General features: G+C 42.5%; 1 protein-coding gene across 9 annotated transcripts in view; it reads left to right on the top strand.

The window, feature by feature from the left end:
- The window catches only part of specc1la (sperm antigen with calponin homology and coiled-coil domains 1-like a), a 310876-nt gene that overhangs the window by 275454 nt on the left and 14109 nt on the right, over window positions 1-21313 (top strand). For all 9 annotated transcript variants that reach the window (XM_060843844.1, XM_060843843.1, XM_060843842.1 and 6 more), the window contains 2 exons: window positions 1799-1915; window positions 21092-21151. In XM_060843844.1, the coding sequence (XP_060699827.1) occupies window positions 1799-1915; window positions 21092-21151 (177 nt within the window). The remainder of the gene's footprint in view (window positions 1-1798; window positions 1916-21091; window positions 21152-21313) is intronic.

Here is a 21313-nt window from a genome sequence, read left to right as displayed (position 1 = left end):
CAAAATCGATACAGAACTGGCTTAGTCATAGGAGCGAGAGGGTAGCAGTGGAAGGATGCTTTTTGGAATGGGAGGTTGTAAGTAGTGGTATTCCACAGGGATCAGTGCTCGGACATCTGCTGTATGTGGCATCCGAGGAGCAGGAGCCTGATGAAGGGCTTTTGCCCGAAATGGTTGATTTTCCTGCTCCTTAGATGCTGTCTGACCTGCTGTGCTTTTCCAGCAAAACACTCTTGAGTCTAATCTCCAGCATCAGAAGTACTCACTTTCGCCTCTGCTGTTTGTGGTCTACATAAATTATTTAGAGGAAAACTTGGCTGGTCTACTTAGTAAGTTAATGGATAATACAAAGATTGGGGGCGTTGTGGATCGTGAGGAGGATTGCCAGATGATACGGCAGGATATAGATCAGTTGGAGCAATGGGCAGAAATATGGCAGATGGAGCTTAATCTGGACAACTGTGAGGTGAGGCACTTTGGAAGGTCAAGTGCAGGTGATAATTATACAGTGAATGGCAGAACCCTTAGGAGTATTGATAGGCAGAGGGATTTGGGTGTGCAGCTGCACATATCACTGAAGGTAGTAAGGCCTATGGCATATTTCATTGAGGCAAGTTATGCTGCAGTTTAAAGAACTTTAGTTAGGCCACACTCAGAATATTGCATACAGTGCTGGTCACCACACTACCAGAAGGAAGTGGGTGCTTTGGAGAGTGTACAGAAAAGGTTTACCAGGATTAGGCTGTAGGTTTGCTCACTGAGCTGTAGGTTTGATATCCAGACGTTTCATTACCTGGCTCGGTAACATCATCAGTGGGGACCTCCAAGTGAAGTGAAGCTGTTGCCTCCTGCTTTCTATTTATATGTTTGTCCCGGATGGGGTTCCTGGGGTTTGTGGTGATGTCATTTCCTTTCGTTTTCTGAGGGTTTGATAGATGGTATCTCGATCTTTGTGTTTGTTTATGGCGTTGTGGTTGGAGTGCCAGGCCTCTAGGAATTCTCTGGCATGTCTTTGCTTAGCCTGTCCCAGGATAGATGTGTTGTCCCAGTCGAAAATGGTAGGTTTTTTTCATCCGTGTGTAGGGCTACGAGGGAGAGAGGGTCGTGTCTTTTTGTGGCTAGCTGGTGTTCGTGTATCCTGGTGGCTAACTTTCTTCCTGTTTGTCCTACGTTTACCAGGATGTTGCCTGGTATGGAGGATTTTAGCTGTAAAGAAAGGTTGGATAGACTGGGTTTGTTTTCACTGGACACAGGAGTTTGAGGACAACCTAATAGTACTCTATAAGGTTCTGAAAGGCATGCACAGAGTAGAAAGTATGGGGCTTTTCCCTAGGATGGAGGGATCAATTACCAGGGGATGCAGAGATGTGCAAGGCAAATTTTTCACACAAAGGGTGGTGAATGCCTGGAACACGCTGCCAAAGGAAGTGGTGTAAGCAGACACAATAGCAGCATTCAAGAAGCACCTGGACAAATACAAGAATAGGGTACAAATTCTCGAAGTGAAGACAGTTTTAGTTTGGAAGGGCAAAATGTATCGGCGCAGGCTTGGAGGGCTGAAGGGCTTGTTTCCTGTGGTGTATTGTTCTTTGTATACATTTGCTGAGACAATGGAAGGATGGATTCAGTTGTGTAACTGCCCCAGATATGGCATCATGTTCGATTAGAGTTCAAGTGTGATCTGCCCACAAATTTTGAGAAAAGTCCAAAAGGTATGGGCAAGATTTTTGTATTTTATCATTAATACAGTATAATCAAAAATCTCTGTTTTTGTCTTCACTCCCCTCTCCCACCACAGAATATTGACATCACAAACTTCAGCAGTAGTTGGAACGATGGTCTTGCATTCTGTGCTGTGCTTCATACATATCTTCCAGCACACATCCCATACCAGGAACTGAACAGTCAAGATAAGGTAAAATTGCCGTCTATTGTTTGCTTCAAGTAATGTAAGGAATAAAAGGTTTTCTTAATTTCTGTGTGCAATGAATGCCCTCTATAGTTTTCAAAACGCATGTTTTAAACTTATTTATTTTAGCAGTATTTTGGCACATTCCTCTCTTGACTCAAAACCTGGTATTTTTACACAATCCTGATAGCTACCCTGGCTAAGTTACCTTGTAGTGAATGTCACAGAGTTGACACAACTTGTCCCATGCACCAAGTGGTCGGCTATCTCAAGAATCACTGTTTGATGAATCAGGTTTGCTTGTGAACTTAACATATTGATGCCCCTCAGCAACTTGCTGTTCCCAGCTCCAACATGATGCTGCATCCCCCCCATTCATTATCATCAGCAAATTTGGATTTGCAGCTGGCTCTTCATCCAAGTCATTTAATAAGAATGAAAAGATGAGGCATCAGTATAAAATATTCAGGAATGTGGCCTGTTAGAATTCTGTCAGTTGGGAGAGGCCCAAAATGAGAGGCCTGTAATACCTGTAATTTTCATCAACAAACCATGAGGAGCTCAGGTGACTGTTTTTGAAAAATCATTCAGGGATGTGTAATATCATTTATTGCCCATCACTAATTGTCCTTGAGAAGGTTTGGTGAGCTGCTTCCTTGAACTGCTGCAGTCCATTTGGTGTAGGTAGACCACAAAGCTATTAAGGAGAGTTTCTAGAATTTTCCCTCCGCAACAATGGAGGAAGGGCACTTTCCAAGTCAGGGTGGTGTGGAACTTAGAGGGGATAGTGGTCTTCCCACATCTCTGCTGCTCTTGTCCTTCCAGATGGCTTTGTACTGGGTTTAGAAGGTGTTGTCTAAGCAGCCTTGGTGGATTTCTGCCATGTATCTTTATGATAGTACACACTGCTGCTACTGAGTGTCAGTGGTGGAGTAAGTTTCTGGATGTGGAGCTAATTAAGTGGGCCCCTTCTTCCTCAGTGGTGTAAAGCTTCTTGAGTATTGTTAAAACTGCACTCGTTCTATATTTCAGCACACTCCTGACTTATGTAGTGTCGGTGTTGGATAAGGTTTGGGGAGTCATGACATGAGGTACTAAATACAGGTTCCTAATCTCTAACTTGCTCTTGTAGCCACAGTATTTATATGGCTAGTCCAGTTCAGTTTCCTGTTAATGGTAACCCTGGGATGATAGTGCAGGATTCAGCAGTGTTAATGCCATTGAATGTCATGGGGCACTGATTAGATTCTGTCTTGTTAGAGATGGTCATTGCCTGGCAGTTGTGTCATACAAATGTTAATTCCCACTTGTCAGCTTAAGCCTAGACATTGTCCCAGTCTTACTGCATATGAACAAGGACTACTTCAGTATCTCAGGAGTTTTGAATCATGCTCAGCAGTGCATAATCATCAACGATGCAGTGATGGATGAAGGGTCATTGATGAAGCAGGTGAAGATGGTTAGGCCTAGAACATTGCCCTGAGGAACTGGCTTCATATGGTGCAGTGCTAGTGTCCTTATCTCAGAGACAGGAGGCTCACGTACAAGTTTTATCTGTTCCAGAGGTGTGTAACAGCATCCCTGAACAGTTTGATTAGAAAATATCTGCCCTGAGGAACTGGGTCTCTTATAGTGCAATGATACTGTCCCTGCTTCTGGAGTACAAGACTTCAGTACAATTGCTCAAATGTTGTCAGAGCCCATGGCTTTTACAGTATCCAATGCCTTCATCCAGTTCTTGAAGTGAAGTGAAAATACTGATATCTGTGATGTTGGAGACTTGTGGAGGAAACTGTGATGGATCATCCACTCGGCATTTCTAGTGAGATTGTTGTGAGTGTTTCAGCTTGTCTTTTGCACTGTTGTGCTGGGCTCCCCTATCATTGAGGATGGAGATATTTGTGGAGCTGCCACCTCCAGTGAATTGTTTAATTCCATTCACAACTGGATCTGGATTTGGATGTGATAGAACTACAAAGCTTAGTTGATTGTTGATCCGTTGATTGTGGAATTGCTTAGCTTTACCTATCACTTACTGCTTATGCTGTTTGACACACAAGTGGACCTGTTTCGTAGGTTCAGATTGACATCTCATTTTTAGGTGTTCCTGGTGCTGCTTCTCATATGCCCCACTGCACTCTGCATTGACGCAGGGTTGATCGCTTGGCTTTGATATTAATGACTAAATAGCGAATTTGCTGTGCCAGGAGGTTGTAGATTGTGTTGCAGTACAGTTCTGCAACTGGTGATGGCCCACAATGACTTGTGGACACTCAGTTCTGAGTTGCTCGATCTATTTGAAGTTTATCCCATTTAGTGTGAAGATAGTACCACACAACAATTGGAAGGGACTGTGTGCTGTGGTCACTCCGACAGGTGTATCTGAAGTAGGTAGCTGAGAGAGATGATGTCCAGTATGTTTTTCCTCCTCCTTGATTCCCTTACCACCCGCCACAGATCCAGTCCAGGAGCAACATTCTTTAGGACTCAACTGGCTTTGTCAGTAGTTCTGCTGCGAAGCCATTCTTAATTTTGAATGTTGAAATCCTCCACAAAATCCTTCCTGCGCATCCTTGCTACTCTCCATGCTTCCTTCAAGTTTTCTTTGACTTGGGAAAGTGATCCACAGTGAGTGTTGAGGATTGTCAGGGCAATTGCCTCCCAACTGTATAAAATTGTGCGCCCATTTCTGCTGAGTCTGCCCAACAATGAGACAGGACATACCTGGGCATGGTTTTGGTGTTGCCTGGGACATGACCTGTGAAGTATACTTCTGAGTGTAAGACCATTTCAAGCTACTGCTTGACTAGTCTGTGATAAATTCTGTAAATTTTAGCACTAGCCCCCTGATGTTGATAAGAAAGATTTGCAAGGTCTCCAAGCGGCTGAGTTTGATATTGCTGTTTCTGATGCCAAAGTCAATGTCAGACTCTCATCCAATTTTATTTCATTTTTGAGACTTTTTAAGTGAGTTGATACAATTGAGTAACTTGCTTGGCTATTTTAAAAGGCAGTTAAGAACCATCCGCATTTCTGTACATCCGAAGTCACAGGTAAGTCAGGCGAAGTAAGGGCAGCACATTTCCTTCCCTGAAGGGTGTCCGTGTACCAGATGGTTTTTTTTTGATAACTGACCATGGTTTCCTGGTAATCATTAGACTTTTTTTGAATTAGAATTTGAATCCCTTCAGTGTGGAAACAGGCCCTTCGGCCCAAAAAGTCCACACCGACCCTCCGAAGAGGAACCCACCCAGATCCATTCCCCTACCCTTTTTTACCCCTGGCTAATGCACCTAGCCTACTCATCCCTGAACATTATGGACAATTTATCATGGCCAATTTACCTAACCTGCACATCTTTGGATCATGGGAGGAAACCCACACAGACACGGGGAGAATATGCAAACTCCACACAGACAGTCACTCTAGACGGAATTGAACCTGGGTCCCTGGCACTGTGAGGCAGCAGTGATAACCATTGTGCCACCGTACCAGCCCAATTAGAGATTTTTTTATTAAATTCAAATGTTAGTATCAGCATGGTGGGATTTGAACCCACCATGACTGAATATTACCTGCATCTCTGAATTACTGTTCTAGGGATGATCTTCTTGGATTTCTAGTCCAGTGACATTGCCACTGCACCATAATCCTGCCAAATATCGAAGGTAGTTGGGCAATTGGTATTGTCATTGGCAGCCTCCCAGCTGTGAATGTTGGGGAGGGGAAATCATGACATCTCATAAAATCTAGTCCCTTATCTACATCATCGGTAAGCTACTTAGAAATTTTAGACAGATTATTTAGACATGATTTACCCTTTAGAAATTGAGACAGGATCCCTGTGATTTCAGGGAAGGAAATGTGCTGCCCTTACTTCGCCTGACTTACCTGTGACTTCGGATGTACAGAAATGCGGATGGTTCTTAACTGCCTTTTAAAATAGCCAAGCAAGTTACTCAATTGTATCAACTCACTTAAAAAGTCTCAAAAATGAATTAAGGAGCTTTGTGATCTACTACTATTTTTCCAATGATCTGTTCATATTTATCCAAATGCCCAGACACCATTTCCCTATTGTCACAGTTCAGTAATTTCAGAACTGATATTAGACTACTTTATTAATTTGTGTTCTTCCCCTTGTCCCTGAGCAATGGAGTGACATTGGAGATGTTGTAATGAATGAAGAGATTTTCAGAAGATCATACCTAAAACATCCTCATTTATGTCTATTACTAATTTAACATTAAAATAATCAACTTCTGAGAATTTGCCTATTTTGTAGTTTATTTAGTGTTCCTCGTAACTCTAGTTTCTTTACCCTTTACCTCTTCTTTCATGATCAATTCATTATTAAGTCTTTATTTCCTTATTTTCAATCAAATGTCACTTAAATTTATTTTTGAGGCCTAAACCTCTTGCCCATCCTCCTGTTCCTAAAATGTTTGGATGTCCATGAGATCTCTTGCTAAATGTTCTCCTTCCATTTTGAAACTACTGTTGCTTCCATTGAATCCGTTTGCTGTTTTTTACGTTTCTCTCGGTCCATGGGCTCTCTAGTGTTCTTTTCACCAATCCATTAAACGGTTATAAATTGGGTAGCTTCTTCAAAAAAAATTATTCAAGGCAAGAGAAAGTGAATAAGGAAGTCACAGTGGATGCAACAACAAAATGGTGATGTTGATTGTGATAAGCTAGTAGATTGGTTTTGTTGATGAAAAGAAGTAAGTGCCAATGTCCCAGTGTCTGCAGATTGGTATGTAAACTGTGAATTTGTATGGTGGATTTAGCCCTCTTTCAGTTTTTCGATTACTACAGCTATTACCTAAAATGCAGATACAATAATTAACAGTAGATATGAGCAAAAGATGTTCATAATGATGACAATAAGAACAGTCTATTATCATTGCAGACATTGTCTATTGCTGTTATATTGCCTGCTTGAAGATTTCTTTTTCTGAGATGAAAGGGTTGAAAACATGAGATCAGAACTTGGTAGCTTTGGCTTCTTCTGCAGTCAAATGGTTGGAGATTGATTCCTCGGGTGGACTAAGAAGGGCGGGGTCTGGGAGGGAGTAAAGGTTTCTTTATTTTGCTGAAGTGGCAGTGCAAGTTGTGGCCCTTGCTAACCTCATTTAGTACAACAATCCTTTTTCTCCCTGTCCCTATTAAGAATTTTCACTGATTTTTGTTTCGGTCTGAGGATCCAGAAAGTAGCATTGGAGGAACCTTGACCTTTGAAATAGGAACAGGAGTTGGCGATTCGGCCCCTCAGACTTGCTGTGCCTTTCAGTAGAATCATGGTTGATCTGACATTCCTCATTTCAACTTCCTTGCATTTTCTCCGTAACCTTCGTTTTCCCCATCTGATCAAGAATCTATCTCAGCCTAAATGTACACAAGAACTTTTGTCCCAGAACTCTCTGCAGCAAAGAGTTTCAAAAACTATCAACCGTTTGAGATAAGAAATTCCTCCTCATTTAGGTCTTAAATTGGCATCCCTTTATTCTGAGATTATGCCCTTTGATCATTGACTCTCCCATGAGGGGGAACATCCTCTCAGCATTTACTCTGTCAAGTCCCTTAAGAATCATATTCATTTCAATGTGATCACCTCATTTTTTAAAACTCCAGTGAGTAAAGTATGTTTCACCTTGCTATTTCAGAAAGGTGAGAGATGGCAAATATAGAAGTTTAAAGCATTTCATCAAACATTTGACTCTGGTTGCTAGATTAAGGATAGAATGTTTGGATAGAGTCCTACAGCACAGAGACCGGCCCTTCGGCCCTAACTGCTGCTTGCTGACCAAAGCATCTGTCCACACTAACCGTTTCCTGCAATTGGTCCATATCCTTCCAATGCTTTCTTATCCATGTATTTGACCAAATGCCTTTTTAAATGTTGCTAATGTACCCACCTGTACCACCCTCTGTGTAAAAAGGTTGCCCCTCAGGTTCCCTTTTATCTTTCCTCTCTAACCTTAAACTGACACCCTCTAGTCTTTGATTTCCCAACCCTGAGAAAATGACTGAGTGCATTCACCCGATTTTTGCCTCTCATGATCTTACACACCTCTATAAGGTCCCCCTCAGCCTATTACACTGTAAGGAAAAGAGCTTGTCCAACCTCTTCCCTATAGCTCAGACCATTGAGTCCAGGCAGCATTCTTGTAAATTTCCTCTGCACTCTTTCCAGTTTAATAACATCCTTCGGAAAACAAACTTGATAACTGAATTTGGAGATGCCGGTGTTGGACTGGGGTGTACAAAGTTACAAATCACACAACACCAGGTTATAGTCCAACAGATTTAATTGGAAGCACTAGCTTTCGGAGCGCTGCTCCTTCATTGACACACACTTGGTGTTGTGTGATTTGTAACTTTGAAAACTGAACACAATATTCCAAGAGCAGCCTCACCAACGTCCTGTATAACTATAACATAACATCCCAACTTCTATACTCCGTGTCCTGACTGATGAGGCCAGTGTGCCAAAAGCCTTTACTGCCCTGTCTACCTGTGACTCCATTTTATCCCTCAGCTGCACTACACATAAGGCCCTACCATTCATCATGAAACTCCTACCTTGATTTGAGTTTCCAAAATACAAGACCTCACACTTATCTATATTCAACTCCATTTGCATTTCTTGGCCCACTTCCCCAGCTGATCAAGGTCCTGCTGCAATTTCTGATAACCTTCCTCACTCTCCACAATACTGCCTATTTTAGTGTCATCACCAAACTTTCTAAATATGCCTTGTACATTCTCATCTAAATTATTGATCTGGATAACAAACAGTAATGGGCCCAACACCGATCCTGAGGCACTCCACTAGTCACAGGCCTCCAGTGCAACCAGCATCCTTCCACTATTACCCTCTGCTTTGTACCATTAAGCCAATTTTGAATCCAGTTTGCCAGCTCGCCGTACTATCTAACCATCTAGAGCAGCCTACCATGTGAAACCTTATCAAAGACCTTACTGAAATCCATATAGACTACACCTACTACCTGCTCTCGTCAATCTTCCTGGTCACTTCATCAAAGAACAAATTTGTGAGGCATGATCTCCTACTCACAAAGCCATGCTGACAACTCCTAATCAATCCCTGTCTTTCCAAATGCTTGTATATCTTATGCCTCTGAATCTTCTCAAGTAACTAATCTACCATTGATGTTAGACTGACTGGTCTATAGTTCCCAGACTTTCCTTAGCAGCCCTTCTTGAATAATGGTACATCATTCAATACCCTCCAGTCTGCCAGGACCTCACCTGGGTTTAATGATGATGCAAAAATATCTGCCAGGGCCGCTGCAATTTCTTCTCTAGCCTCTTGCAGTGTTCTTGGATATATGTGGTCAGGACCAGGAGATTTATCCATCTTCACACATTCTAATACATCCAAAATGTCCTCTAATGTGATATGGAATGCCCTCAAGATACCACCACTAACTTTAGCAAGTTCCCAAGTCTTTAGGTCTTTCTCCATGGCAAACATAGAGGAGAAATATTCAGTCAGGACCTCGCCCATCTCCTGTCCACTCTGGCTCTTGAGGGGTCCTATTCTCTCCCTAGTTATTCTTTTTTCTTTAATATACTTAAAGTATCTCTTTGGATTCACCCTAATCTTCTCAGCCAAGGCTATCTCGCGCCCCCTGTTCACCCTCCTGATTTCCTCCTTCAATAAACTCCTGTATCCCTTTTATGCCTCCAGGGATTCCCTTGATCCCAGCTGCCTGTGCCTGAGCCATGCCTCCTCTTTTCTGGTCAAAGCCTCAATATCTCTTGTTAGGCAGGGTTCCCTATTCCTGCCAACATTGCCCTTCACCCTCACAGGAACATATGGACCTTGAATTCGAGCTATCTCACTTTTAAAGGCCTTCTACTTGCCAGAGGTCTCTTTGCCTACAAACAAACTATTCCTGTCAACCCCTGCAAGGTCCTGTCTAAAACTCTGGTCACTGGTCCCAAAGTGCTCCCCTACTGTCATCCCCGTCACCTGTCCTGCTCTATTTCCCAAGAGTAGGTCAGGTTTTGCCCCTTCCCAAGGAACCCACTTTATACTGCTTGAGGAAACTTTTCTGAATGCACTTAACAAATTTCACCCCTTCTAACACCTTAACACTCTGGCAGTCCTGGTATATGTTAGGAAAGTTATAATCCCCTACTAAGACAACTATTGCTCCTGCAAGTCTCCCTATTCTTCCTGTACATTTGTTTCTCTAATTCCTGTTGACTATTTGGGGCCTACAGTACAACCTCAATAATGTCACCATCCCCTTATTTGTTAGCTCCACCCACACGGCCTCACTGGATGATCCTTCGGTTATTTCATCTTGACTACTGCTGTGATACACACCTTAATCAAAAATGCAACACCGCCTCCCCTCTTTCCACCATCTCAGTCCCGCCTAAAGTACTAGTACCCTGGCACATTAAGTTACCGGTCCTGTCCCTCCCTTAGCCATGTTTCTGTACTGGCTGTAATATCCCAGTCCCACGTATCTGTCCACACCCCAAGTTCATCGGCCTTACCTGTCAGCCCTCTTGTCTTGAAATAAATGCAGTTTAATCCGCCAGGCGTTCCTTGCTCCCTGTCGTGTTCCAGCCTGACCTATCTCTTCAACTTACTATTTCTGATGTCTGTATCTCCTGCGAGGCTCGTACTTGCCTCCCTGCTATTGAGAATCCCATTCCCCTGACAATCTAGTTTAACACTCCCTTGTAGCACTAATAAAGCTGGCTGCCAAGATATTGGTCTCCATCCAAGTTCAAGTGTAACCCATCCTTCTGCCCCAGAACATATTCTAACGATCTAAAAATCTGAATCCCTACCCCCTGCACGAATTCTTTAGCCAGGCAAGCATCTGCCGTATTCCCCTGTTCTTACCCTTACGAGCATGTGTCATCGGAAGTAACCTGGAGATTATCACCAATCAGCTCCTGGTTTTTAACATTTTTCCTAACTCTATAATCACTCTGCAGCACCTCATCCCTATTTCTACCTCTGTCATTTATGCCAATGTGCACAATGACTTCGGGCTGCTCACCCTCCCCTTAAGAACATTCTGCAGCCGCTCTGAGACATCCTGGACCCTGGCACCTCGTAGAATCAGAGAGATATACAGCATGGAAACAGACCCTTCGGTCCAACTCGTCCATGCCACTCAGATATTCTCACCTAATCTAGTCCCATTAACCAGCACTTGGCCCATATCTGTCTAAACCCATCCTATTTTTATAGCCATCCAGATGCCTTTTAAAGACTGAAATTGTATCAACCCCCACCACTTCGACTGGTAGCTCATTCCATACACATACCACCCTCTGCATGAAAAAGTTGCCCCTTAGGTCCCTTTTATATCTTTCCCCTCTCACCTAAACCTATGCCCTCTCACTCCGGACTCCCTCACCCCAGGGAAAAAACTTTGTCTCTTACTCTCTCCATGCCCCTCGTGATGTTATAAATCTCTATAAGGTCACTCCTCAGCCTCTGATGCTCCAGGGAAAACAGCCCCAGCCTCTCCCTATAGCTCAAATCCTCCAAACTTTCACAACATCCTTCCAATAGGAAGGAGACCAGAATTGTGCACAATATTCCAAAAGCGGCCAAAACAATGCCCTGTACAGCCACAACATGACATTCCAACTCTGATCCTCACCGCTCTGACCAGTAAAGGAAGCATACCAAATGCCGTCTTCACTATTCTATCTACCTATGACTCTACTTTCAAGGAGTTGTGAACCTACACTCAAAGGTCCCTTTGTTCAGCAACACTCCCTAGGATCTTACCATTAAATGTATAAGTCCTGCTAAGATTTGCTTTTCCAAAATGCTGCACCTCACATTTATCGAAATTAAACTCTATCTGCCACTCTTCAGCCCAGTGGCCCATCTGATCAAGATCCAGTTGTAATCTGATATAACCTTCTTTGCTGTCCACTACACCGCCAGTTTTGGTGTCATCTGCAAACTTACTAACTATACCTCCTATGTTCACACCCAATCCATTTATATAAAAAAGCAGTGGACCCAGCACCGAACTTTGTGATACACCACTGGTAACAGGCCTCCAGTCTGAAAAGTAACCCTCCACCACCCTCTGTCTGTTACCTTTGTGCCAGTTCTGTATCCAAATGGCGAGTTCTCCTTGTATTCCATGAGATCTAACCTTGCTCACCAGTCTCCCATGGGGAACTTTGTCGAACACCTTACTGAAGTTCATAACGATCATGTCTACTGCTCTGCCCTCATCAATCCTCTTTGTTACTTCTTCAAAAAACACAATTTCATGGGACATGACCTCTCACGCACAAACCCACGCTGACTATCTCCAAATACTCGGAAGGCGAGACCATATCCTGGCTTCATGTCTGTGGCACAGAATCTCCCTAACTATTGAGTCTCCCGTCACTGAGGTCCTGTTTAGCTTTATTCTTTCCCACTGTGACCCAGAGCCAGTCGTAGTGCTGCCAAACCGGCTACTGCTGCTTTCCCCTGAACAGTCATCCCCCCTCAACAGGATCCAAAATGGTACTTCGAATGCTTTCAACTGGCCAGTGAGAATCACTGTGGATTATTTGAAAAGTCATGGACAGGAATGGCTGTGGATGTTATTGGAGTTTCCAGAAGGCATAAACTTGAATTTTGTGAAATTGAAGACAAATTACTTCTTAAGATAGGTATTGAGTCTAATGTGTCTGAGCACTTGATTCTGGGAATTTAAGTGAGAGAATTTGATGCAATGAGGAACGAGCTGCTATCTGGGTTTTGGTTAAAAAATGAGTTGTCCAAAAGGGCGAACTGAAGTGCAGTCGTTAATTAGGTGAGTAGGTGTTGACTGTTGGGTTCTTAAAGTGCTCCCCCCATATTGGGACAGTAGTTTAAATCTTTACTGGGAATTTAGTTATTATGTTAAGTCTATAATTTAACAACGGATAATCATTGAGTGATATTTCTAACATTGAAATGTAACTGGTTACATCAAACACAGTAATTATGACATGTCCAGGTGATGTGTTTCATAGTGTGATCATTGGACACTGAAATTCACAGCAACCACATTTGTGGTTAAGAGCCTGCAACTTGAAGAACCTTGGTTTAGAGTTGATGAACTGGAGTCTAATCTTTGGAATTTGTGATGCATCAGACAAAGACACCGTTACCTGGACAGCAGTCAGACTCCTTAAACTGAGTACATTTGGTGTGTGGTCAGGTACAGGAGGATGTAAGAACGTCAGATATGGGGGACCCAGAAATGAGCAGTGAAGGCACCTCACCCTTTGCAGTTGTTCAATAGGTTTGAATGGGCAGGAGCAGGAATTGCTGAAAGGCCAGGCAGACTGAATACAGTCTGTGGTACAGGGAGCCATTCAAGGGAAGGAAGGAAAAATTAATAATAGTTACAAAGAGCGGTACAGCACAGTAACAACCCCTCTGCCTAACAAGACTGCGTCTTTCTCAACTAAACCATTTTTCCTGTACACTGTCTGCATTCCTCAAATCCCTGCCTCCTCTTGTATCTGTCAAGATGCCTTTTAAATGTTGCTACTGTATCCATCTCTACCACTTTTTTTGGAATCACATTCAACCTCAGTAAAAAATCTGCCTGTTGCATCTCCTTTAAACTTACCTCCTTTTATCATGACCCTATGTCCCCTAGTAATTGACATTTCTATCCTGGGAAAAAGACTTCAGCTTTCTGTTCTGTCCATGTTTCTAATAATTTTATAAACTTATGTCAGGTCACCCCTCATCCTTCAGTGTTCAAATAGAAATAAAGCAAGTTTGTCTTATCTCCCCTCATTGTTAATGCCCTCCAAACCAGGCAACATTCTTATAAACCTGTTGTGTATCCTCTCCAAGGCCTCAACATCCTTCCATTGATATGGTGACCATATCCAGTATTCCAAATGTGGCCTAACTAAAGTTCTATACAGCTGCAACATGACTTGCCAGTTTTTACACTACATGACCTGACTGATGAAGGTAAGTAGGTCATATACCACGTTGACCACCTTACCCATATGCATTGCCACCTACGGGTAACTATGAACCTGTACACCTAGATCCATTAGATTAGATTCCCTACAGTGTGGAAACAGGCCCTTCGGCCCAACAAGTCCACACCGACCCGCCGAAGCGCAACCCACCCATACCCCTACATTTACCCCTTACCTAACGCTACAGGCAATTTATTGACCCACACATCTTTGGACTGTGGGAGGAAACCGGAGCACCCAGAGGAAACCCACGCAGACACGGAGAACGTGCAAACTCCACACAGTCAGTCGCCTGAGGCGGGAATTGAACCCGTGTCTCTGGCGCTGTGAGGCAGCAGTGCTAACTGCTGTGCCACCATGCCGCCCACAAGTGGTTCTGTTTGTTGATGCTACTAAAGGTTCTGCCATTCACTCTATACCTCCATCCTGCATTGGATCTCCCAAAATGCATCACCTCACATTTGTCCAGGTTAAACTCCATCTGCCACTTCTCTGCTCTAGTCTCCATGCTACCTGTACCCTGCTGTACCCTCTAGCTATCCTCCTCATCTTTGTGTCATCTGAAAACTCACTAATCAGACCATCTACATTCTCCTCCAAATCATATATAAAACAACAACAGGGGTTCCAGGACTGATTCCTATGAAACACCACTGGTCACAGATTTCTAGTCCGAAAAACACTCACTGCTATTCTGTCTTCTATGACTAAGTCAGTTCTGTATCCATCTTATCAGCTCGCTGCAGATCCCACGTGACTTCACCTTCTGTATCAGCCTGCCATGAAAGGCCTTGCTAAAGTCCATGTAAACAAGATCTACTTCCCTATCCTGGTCCGCAGGAATCTTCTCCAGTAATATCCTTACCATGATGTAAGGCTCCCCATCTGTATTTTCCCTGTTGCCCTTCTTAAGCAAAGGAATGCTGGCTATTCTCCATTTCTTCTGTGACTGAAGAGGATACAAAGTTTTTGTACAAGACCAAAAGGCACATGAGCAGAAACGAGGCCATTCGGCTTATCGAGTCTGTTCTGCCATTGAATCATAGCTGATAGGTTTTTCAACCCCATTTTTCCTGTTTTCTCCCAATAACCTTTGATCCCCATGGCAATCAAAACTTATCCAACTCTAACTATACTCAATCACCTGACCTTCATAGCCTTCTGTGGCAATATATTCCACAAATTTACTACCCTCTGACTAAAGGAGTTTCTCCTTATCTCGGTTCTAAACGGTCTTCCTTTTACTCTAAGGCTGTGTCCCCATCTCTCCTGTCAATAGCATTTTCCAATATATACTCTGTCCAGGCCATTCAGTATTCTGATGTTATTGGATCCCCGTCTTATCCTTCTAAACTCCATTGAGTAGAGTCCCAGAGTCCTCAACGTTCCTTATATGTTAAGCCTTTGATTCCTGGGATCATTCTCGTGAACCTCCTCTGGATCTACTCCAGGGCCAGTACAACTTTCCTAAGGTATAGGGCCCAAAATTGCTCACAATACTCTAAATGTGGTTTGACCAAAGCCTTATAATGCCTCAGAAGTACATCCCTGTGTTTATATTCTTGTCCTCTCGAGATGAATGACTACATTATATTTGCCTTCCTAACTACTGACTCAACCTGCAAGTTTACCTTAAGAAAACCTGGACTCGGATTCCCAAATCCCTTCGCACATCAGATTTCTGAATTTCCACTTATCTTTGTATCATCTGCAAACTTAGCCAGAATGCTCTCAGTTCCTTTATCAAGATCATTAATGTTTGAAATGAAGAGTTATTTTCCTAACACCATCCCTTTGTGGAACACTACTAGTCACCCGCTTCCATCCTGAGAAGGACCCTTTTATCCCTATTCACCACATTCTGCCAGACAGTCAATCTTCTGTCCATGCTAGTACCTTGCCTCTAACACTATGGGCTCTCATCTGACACAGCAGCCTCCAATACAGCACCTTATCAAAGGCCTTCTTGAAGTCCAGATGCATAACATCCATTGGTTTTCCTTGGTTCAACCTGGTTGTTGCCTCCTCAAAGAATTCTAACAGATTTGTCAGGCATGACCTCCCCTTGATGAAACCACACTGACTTTGCCCTATTTTTCCATGCACTATCAGAAATCTCATCCATTACAATGGACTCCAAAACCTTACCAACGACCGAGATCAGGCCATTTGCCCTATAATCTCCAGTCTGTTGCCTTGCTCCCTTCTTAAACAGGGGGTTACATTAGTGATTTTCCAATCCTCTGGGACCCTCCCCGACTCCAATGATACCTGAACAAGCACTACTAAAACCTCCACTATCTCTTCAGCTATCTCTTTCAGAACTCGAGAATGTAACCTATTTGATCCAGGCAATTTATCCATTTTCAGACCTTCCAGTTTTTCTAGCACCTTCTCTTTGGTGATGGCCGCCATACTCCTCTCTGCCCCTGACTCTCTTGCACTTTTGAGATATTACTCATGTCTTCCACCATGAAGACTAACGCGAAGTGCTTATTCAGTTCCTCAGCCATTTCTTTGTTCCCCATTAATACACCTCCACCATCATATTCCAGCGGCCCAATGTCCACTTTGCCTCTCTTTTGCCCTTTTTTATATCTAAAGAAATGCTTGCTAAGTCTTTCCTAATATTACAAGTTAGTTTACCGTCCTATCTAATCATCTTCCTCCTTATTTCTTTCTTCATTATCCTCTGTTGGTTTTCCCAATGCTCTGGCTTCCCACTGCCCTTCACCACATTATATGCTTTCTCTATGTTGCCCCGACTTCTCTGGTCAGCCATGGTTGTCTCATCCTCCCTTTTACTATGCTTCTTTTTCCTTAGGATGAATTTTTGCTGTGTGCCTCGAATTACTGCCAGAAACTCCTGCTATTGTCTTTCCTGCTGGATTCCTCTCTGAGTCAGCACCTCACTCATGCCTCTGTAGTTGCCTTTATTCAGCTGTAGTACTGGTACATCTGATTCCACCTTCTCCCTCTCAAGCTGCAGAGTAAATTCAATCATATGATCACTGCCTCCTCAGGGTTCCTTCACCTTAAGCTCCCTTATCAAGTTGCCTCATTGCACAACACTAAATCCAGAATTGCCTGTTCCCTAGTGGGTTCCACCACAAACTGCTCCAAAAAATCGTCTTGTCAACATTTCACAAGTTCATTTTCTTACAATCCATTACCAAACCGGTTTCCCCAGTCCACTGGCATATCGAAATCCTCCACGATCGCTGTAACCTTGCATTTCTTACATGTCGTTACTATTTCTTGGTGCATCTTGTGCATGAAATCCTGACTACTGTTCTAGACCTGTAGATAACTCCCATTATGGTTTTCTTTCTTTGGCGGTTCCTCAAATCTACTCTCACAGATTTTAAATCATCTGAACTTACTTCCTTTGTTGCTATTGATTTAATTCTATTTTTTTTTACTAACAAGGAGCCAGCAATTTCCTCATCTGCCTCCATTAGTATTCTGAGATCCCATCTCAGCTACCTTAATGCTTTTCAAAACAGCCAAAATCTTGTTTATATTGATGTGCCCAACATTTTCCTCCTGGCCAAAACTGAGATAAGCAGAAGTTCCATCAGGAAGGGAATCATGGGTTATGGTGAAAGGCAGGAAAGTGGAGTTGAGGATTATCGGATCAGCCACAATCTCATTGAATGCAGGACAAACTTGATGGGCTGAATCCAGTAAGAGCCAGTAGACTCTTGAGCCTTCCCCATCATTCAACAAGATCAAGGCTGGTCTGCCCCATGACTTTAACTGCTCCTCATAATGCTCATTATTTCAAAAATCTACCTCCTCTTTAAATACTTTGTGATCAAGTCTCCACAACTTTGAGATGGAGAATCCCAGACATTCACTACCTTTTGAGGGAAGAAATTCGTTTACATCTTAAGTTATGAGTGTCCCCTTATTCTGTAGCTATGTTCCCTCGATCGAAATTCCCCTCACGAATAGAAACATAGTTTCAACAGCTACATTGTCAAGTCCCTCAGAACCTTGCATGCTTCAGTAATATCACCATATTCGTCTTCCTCTGAGATATGAGCCAAAGGCTCATATATTGAGTTAGGCTACAGATTGGCCATGAGCTCATTGAATGGTGGAACAAGCTCAAGAAACCAAATGGCCTACTCCTTTTCCTGTGTTCTAACCTCTTAATAAATAAAGCCTGAACTGTTTCTTCTTCATGGAACTGTCTGCAGTGTCGATGCATCCTTTTTTTAAATATAGGAACAAAACAGTACACTGGATTTACAGGTGCAGCCTCATCAGCACCATACCCAATTGTGATGACAACTCCCTATTTTTAAACGTCAGTCACCAAGCAATAAACGCCAGATTTCCATTTGCCATCTAATTAGTTGCTGCATTGGCATGCTCACATTTTGTTTTTCATTCACAAGAACACCCATGCTGTACTTCTTTGGAGTCTCGATCAATTTACATGATAGTTTGCCTTTTGAATCTTCTTAAGAAAATGCATGACCTAACACTTCCCTCATTAAACTCCATCTGTCAATGTTTTGCCCTCTAGCTTAATCATCTTATATCTCCTCGCAGATTCTTGTGCTCTGAGACGCACAACTTACTTTCCCACCTACTATGAAATCATCAGCAAATGCAGATACATTTCACTCTGCCCTTCTTCTGAATAATTACTATAGACAGTAAATAATTGAGGCCTGAGGACTGATCCTTGTGGCACTCTGCTAGTTACATCTTTCATCTCTAAAAAAGACTCATTAATTTTGATTCTGTCTTCTGTGTGTTAACCAGTCCTCAATCCAAGCTAACTAGTTCTTTCATGGAATGTGAGCATTGCTGGCTGGATCAGTATTTATTGTCTTAGCAGTAATTGCCCAGAAAGCATCACTGTAAGTCTGGAGTCACATATAGGCCGGACCAGGTAGAGAAAGCATATTCTCTTCCTTAAAGATAGTTAATGAATCAGATGAATTTTTAAGACAATCAGCAATGGTTATGGTTGCCATTAGTCTAGCTTTTAATTTGTTTTAAATTTTATTAGTTCAACATTTTTATTGAATTCAGATTCTACCGGTTGTCATTTTTACCAGGATGTTGCCTGGGCGCATCTTATGAAAAAAGGTTGAGGGAGCTAGGGTTTTTCTCATTGGAGCGAAGAAGGATGTGAGGTGACTCGATAGAAGTGTACAAGATGATGAGAAGCATAGATAGAGTAGATAGCCAGAGACTTTTTTCCCAGGGCAGAAATAGCTATCACGAAGGGGCGTAATTTTAAGGTGATTGGAGGAAGGTTTAGGCGGGATGTCAGAGGTCAGTTCTTTACACAGAGTGTGGTGGGTGCATGGAATGCACTGCTAACAGTGGTAGTAGAGTTAGGTACGTTAGGGATATTTAAGTGATAGCACATGGATGATAGTAAAATGAAGGGTATGTAGATTAGTTTGATCTTAGAGTAGGATAAAAGGTCGGCACAACATCGAGAGCCAATGGGCCTATACTGTGCTGTACTGTCCTATGTCATGATGGAATTCAAGCCAGTGTGCTCAGAATATTGGTCTGGGTTATTTATCTAGTCACATTGCCGCTATGTACTGCCTCTCCATAATGTATCACCCCAGTACCATGACCACCTGTCTTGTGTAGTCTCCTGTGTGGTGCTTTTATGACTTCCCTTTCACAAAATCATGTTGACTCTGATTGTGTTGATTTTTTCTAAATGTTCTGCTGGCTCTTCCTTATTCATGAACTCTAGCATTTTCCCAATGACAGATGTTAGGCTAACTGGCTTATAATTTCCTGCTTTCTGTCGCACTCTCTGATTGAACAGAGGTATCACATAACCCTGTGAGTTAAATGGTAAAGAAAGATTACAATTTTCAAGACAGTGAGAGGAATAGATAAGGTACATGGAAAGAAGCGAGTTTTCCTGTTTCGAACCAGGAGACAGAGTAAACCAATAAGAACCATATCTTTCAGGAGTAAAATTAGGAAAGTCTCCTGAACACACATGATAGAAAAGATTTGCAGGTCGGAGCTAACATAAATAAAAGATTGGCTAGTTGACAGAAACAGTGACTATGTACTATAAATGATTCTTTTTCATCTGGACAGGATGCCACAAATATGGGCCCAGGAGGTCTATTCTGCATCCTCAACATTTTAAAGTTTACATCAATGACCTAGTACATTGTGAAAAGAACATGACATGATGTAGACTGATCGGTTAAGTGAATGGGAAAAATCTGGCAGGTGCAGTATGTAATGTGTGAAAATGTTAAGTTGTTTGCTTAGGCAGTGTGAAAACCGAGAATTTGCCCATCGAGACCACACCAATCCTCTGAAGAGCATTTCACCCAGACCCACCCCACCCTATCCCAGTAATCCTGCATTTCCTATGGCTAATTCACTTAGCCTGCACATCCTTAGTCACTATGGGTAATTTAGTTTAACCAGTCCGCCTAACCTGGACTTTATTTGACTGTGGTAGGAAACCGGAGAACCTGGAGGAAACCCACACAGACACAGGGAGCACATGCAAACTGTATATGGACAGTCACCCGAGGGTGAAATTGAGCCCGGGTCCCTGGCACTGTGAGGCAGCAGTGATTGATCCATCGTGGATAAGTCAGCAGAACTGACCCATTCTCTCTTTTTCACATTTATTACTTACATCCATCTTACATCTCAAGCCCTCGCACCCTGTTCCACTCACTCCATCTGCAACATAAAAGCCACCTTTTTCTAACTCCTTTCAGTTTTGAAGAACAGTTAGACTCGAAATGTTGACTTTTTCTGCATGAAAACTACCAGACGTATTGAGTTTCTCCAGCACTTTCTGTTTTTATCTGAGTAACTAGTGTCTGTATTGGAAATGAGCTGTATTGTGAAGCTACTGATCTACAACAGTGGCATTTCACCTCTTGGAAAGCTGAAAACCTGACCTATGTTGGTTGTGTTTGCTCAGACCTGTCTCCAAATCTTATAACCAGGGATAAGAGTATAATGAACAAAATCGACAGTGCATTTCCAGAAAGGTCCAGGGTTACAAGCTTCTGTCACTTACACCACAGAGTTAATAAATACCTTAACATTTAAAGACCTATTTGAAGATTTATGATCGGTTGATGTTAATGTTCTTTAGATGTTTTTAACAACAGGATTCTAACCTCTCCTGTCTTCTTTTTGCAGCGAAGAAATTTCTCACTTGCCTTCCAGGCGGCTGAAAGCGTTGGCATCAAGTCGACACTGGTAAACCGTTAAATAAAACATTCAAATTAAACAGTCAACTCAGCTCCTTCTAACTCTCAGAATGCAAATCATTTCCTTTCTGCTATCTTTAAGCTTAGTATTATTCTCTTGTTAATGTGAAGTTATTATTCCCAGAAACCAGAAAGAAGTTTAAAAATAAAA

This window comes from Hemiscyllium ocellatum, chromosome 24, assembly GCF_020745735.1.
Source record: "Hemiscyllium ocellatum isolate sHemOce1 chromosome 24, sHemOce1.pat.X.cur, whole genome shotgun sequence".
NCBI classification, from domain to species: domain Eukaryota; kingdom Metazoa; phylum Chordata; class Chondrichthyes; order Orectolobiformes; family Hemiscylliidae; genus Hemiscyllium; species Hemiscyllium ocellatum.
This window is presented reverse-complemented; position numbering and strand designations above follow the sequence as displayed.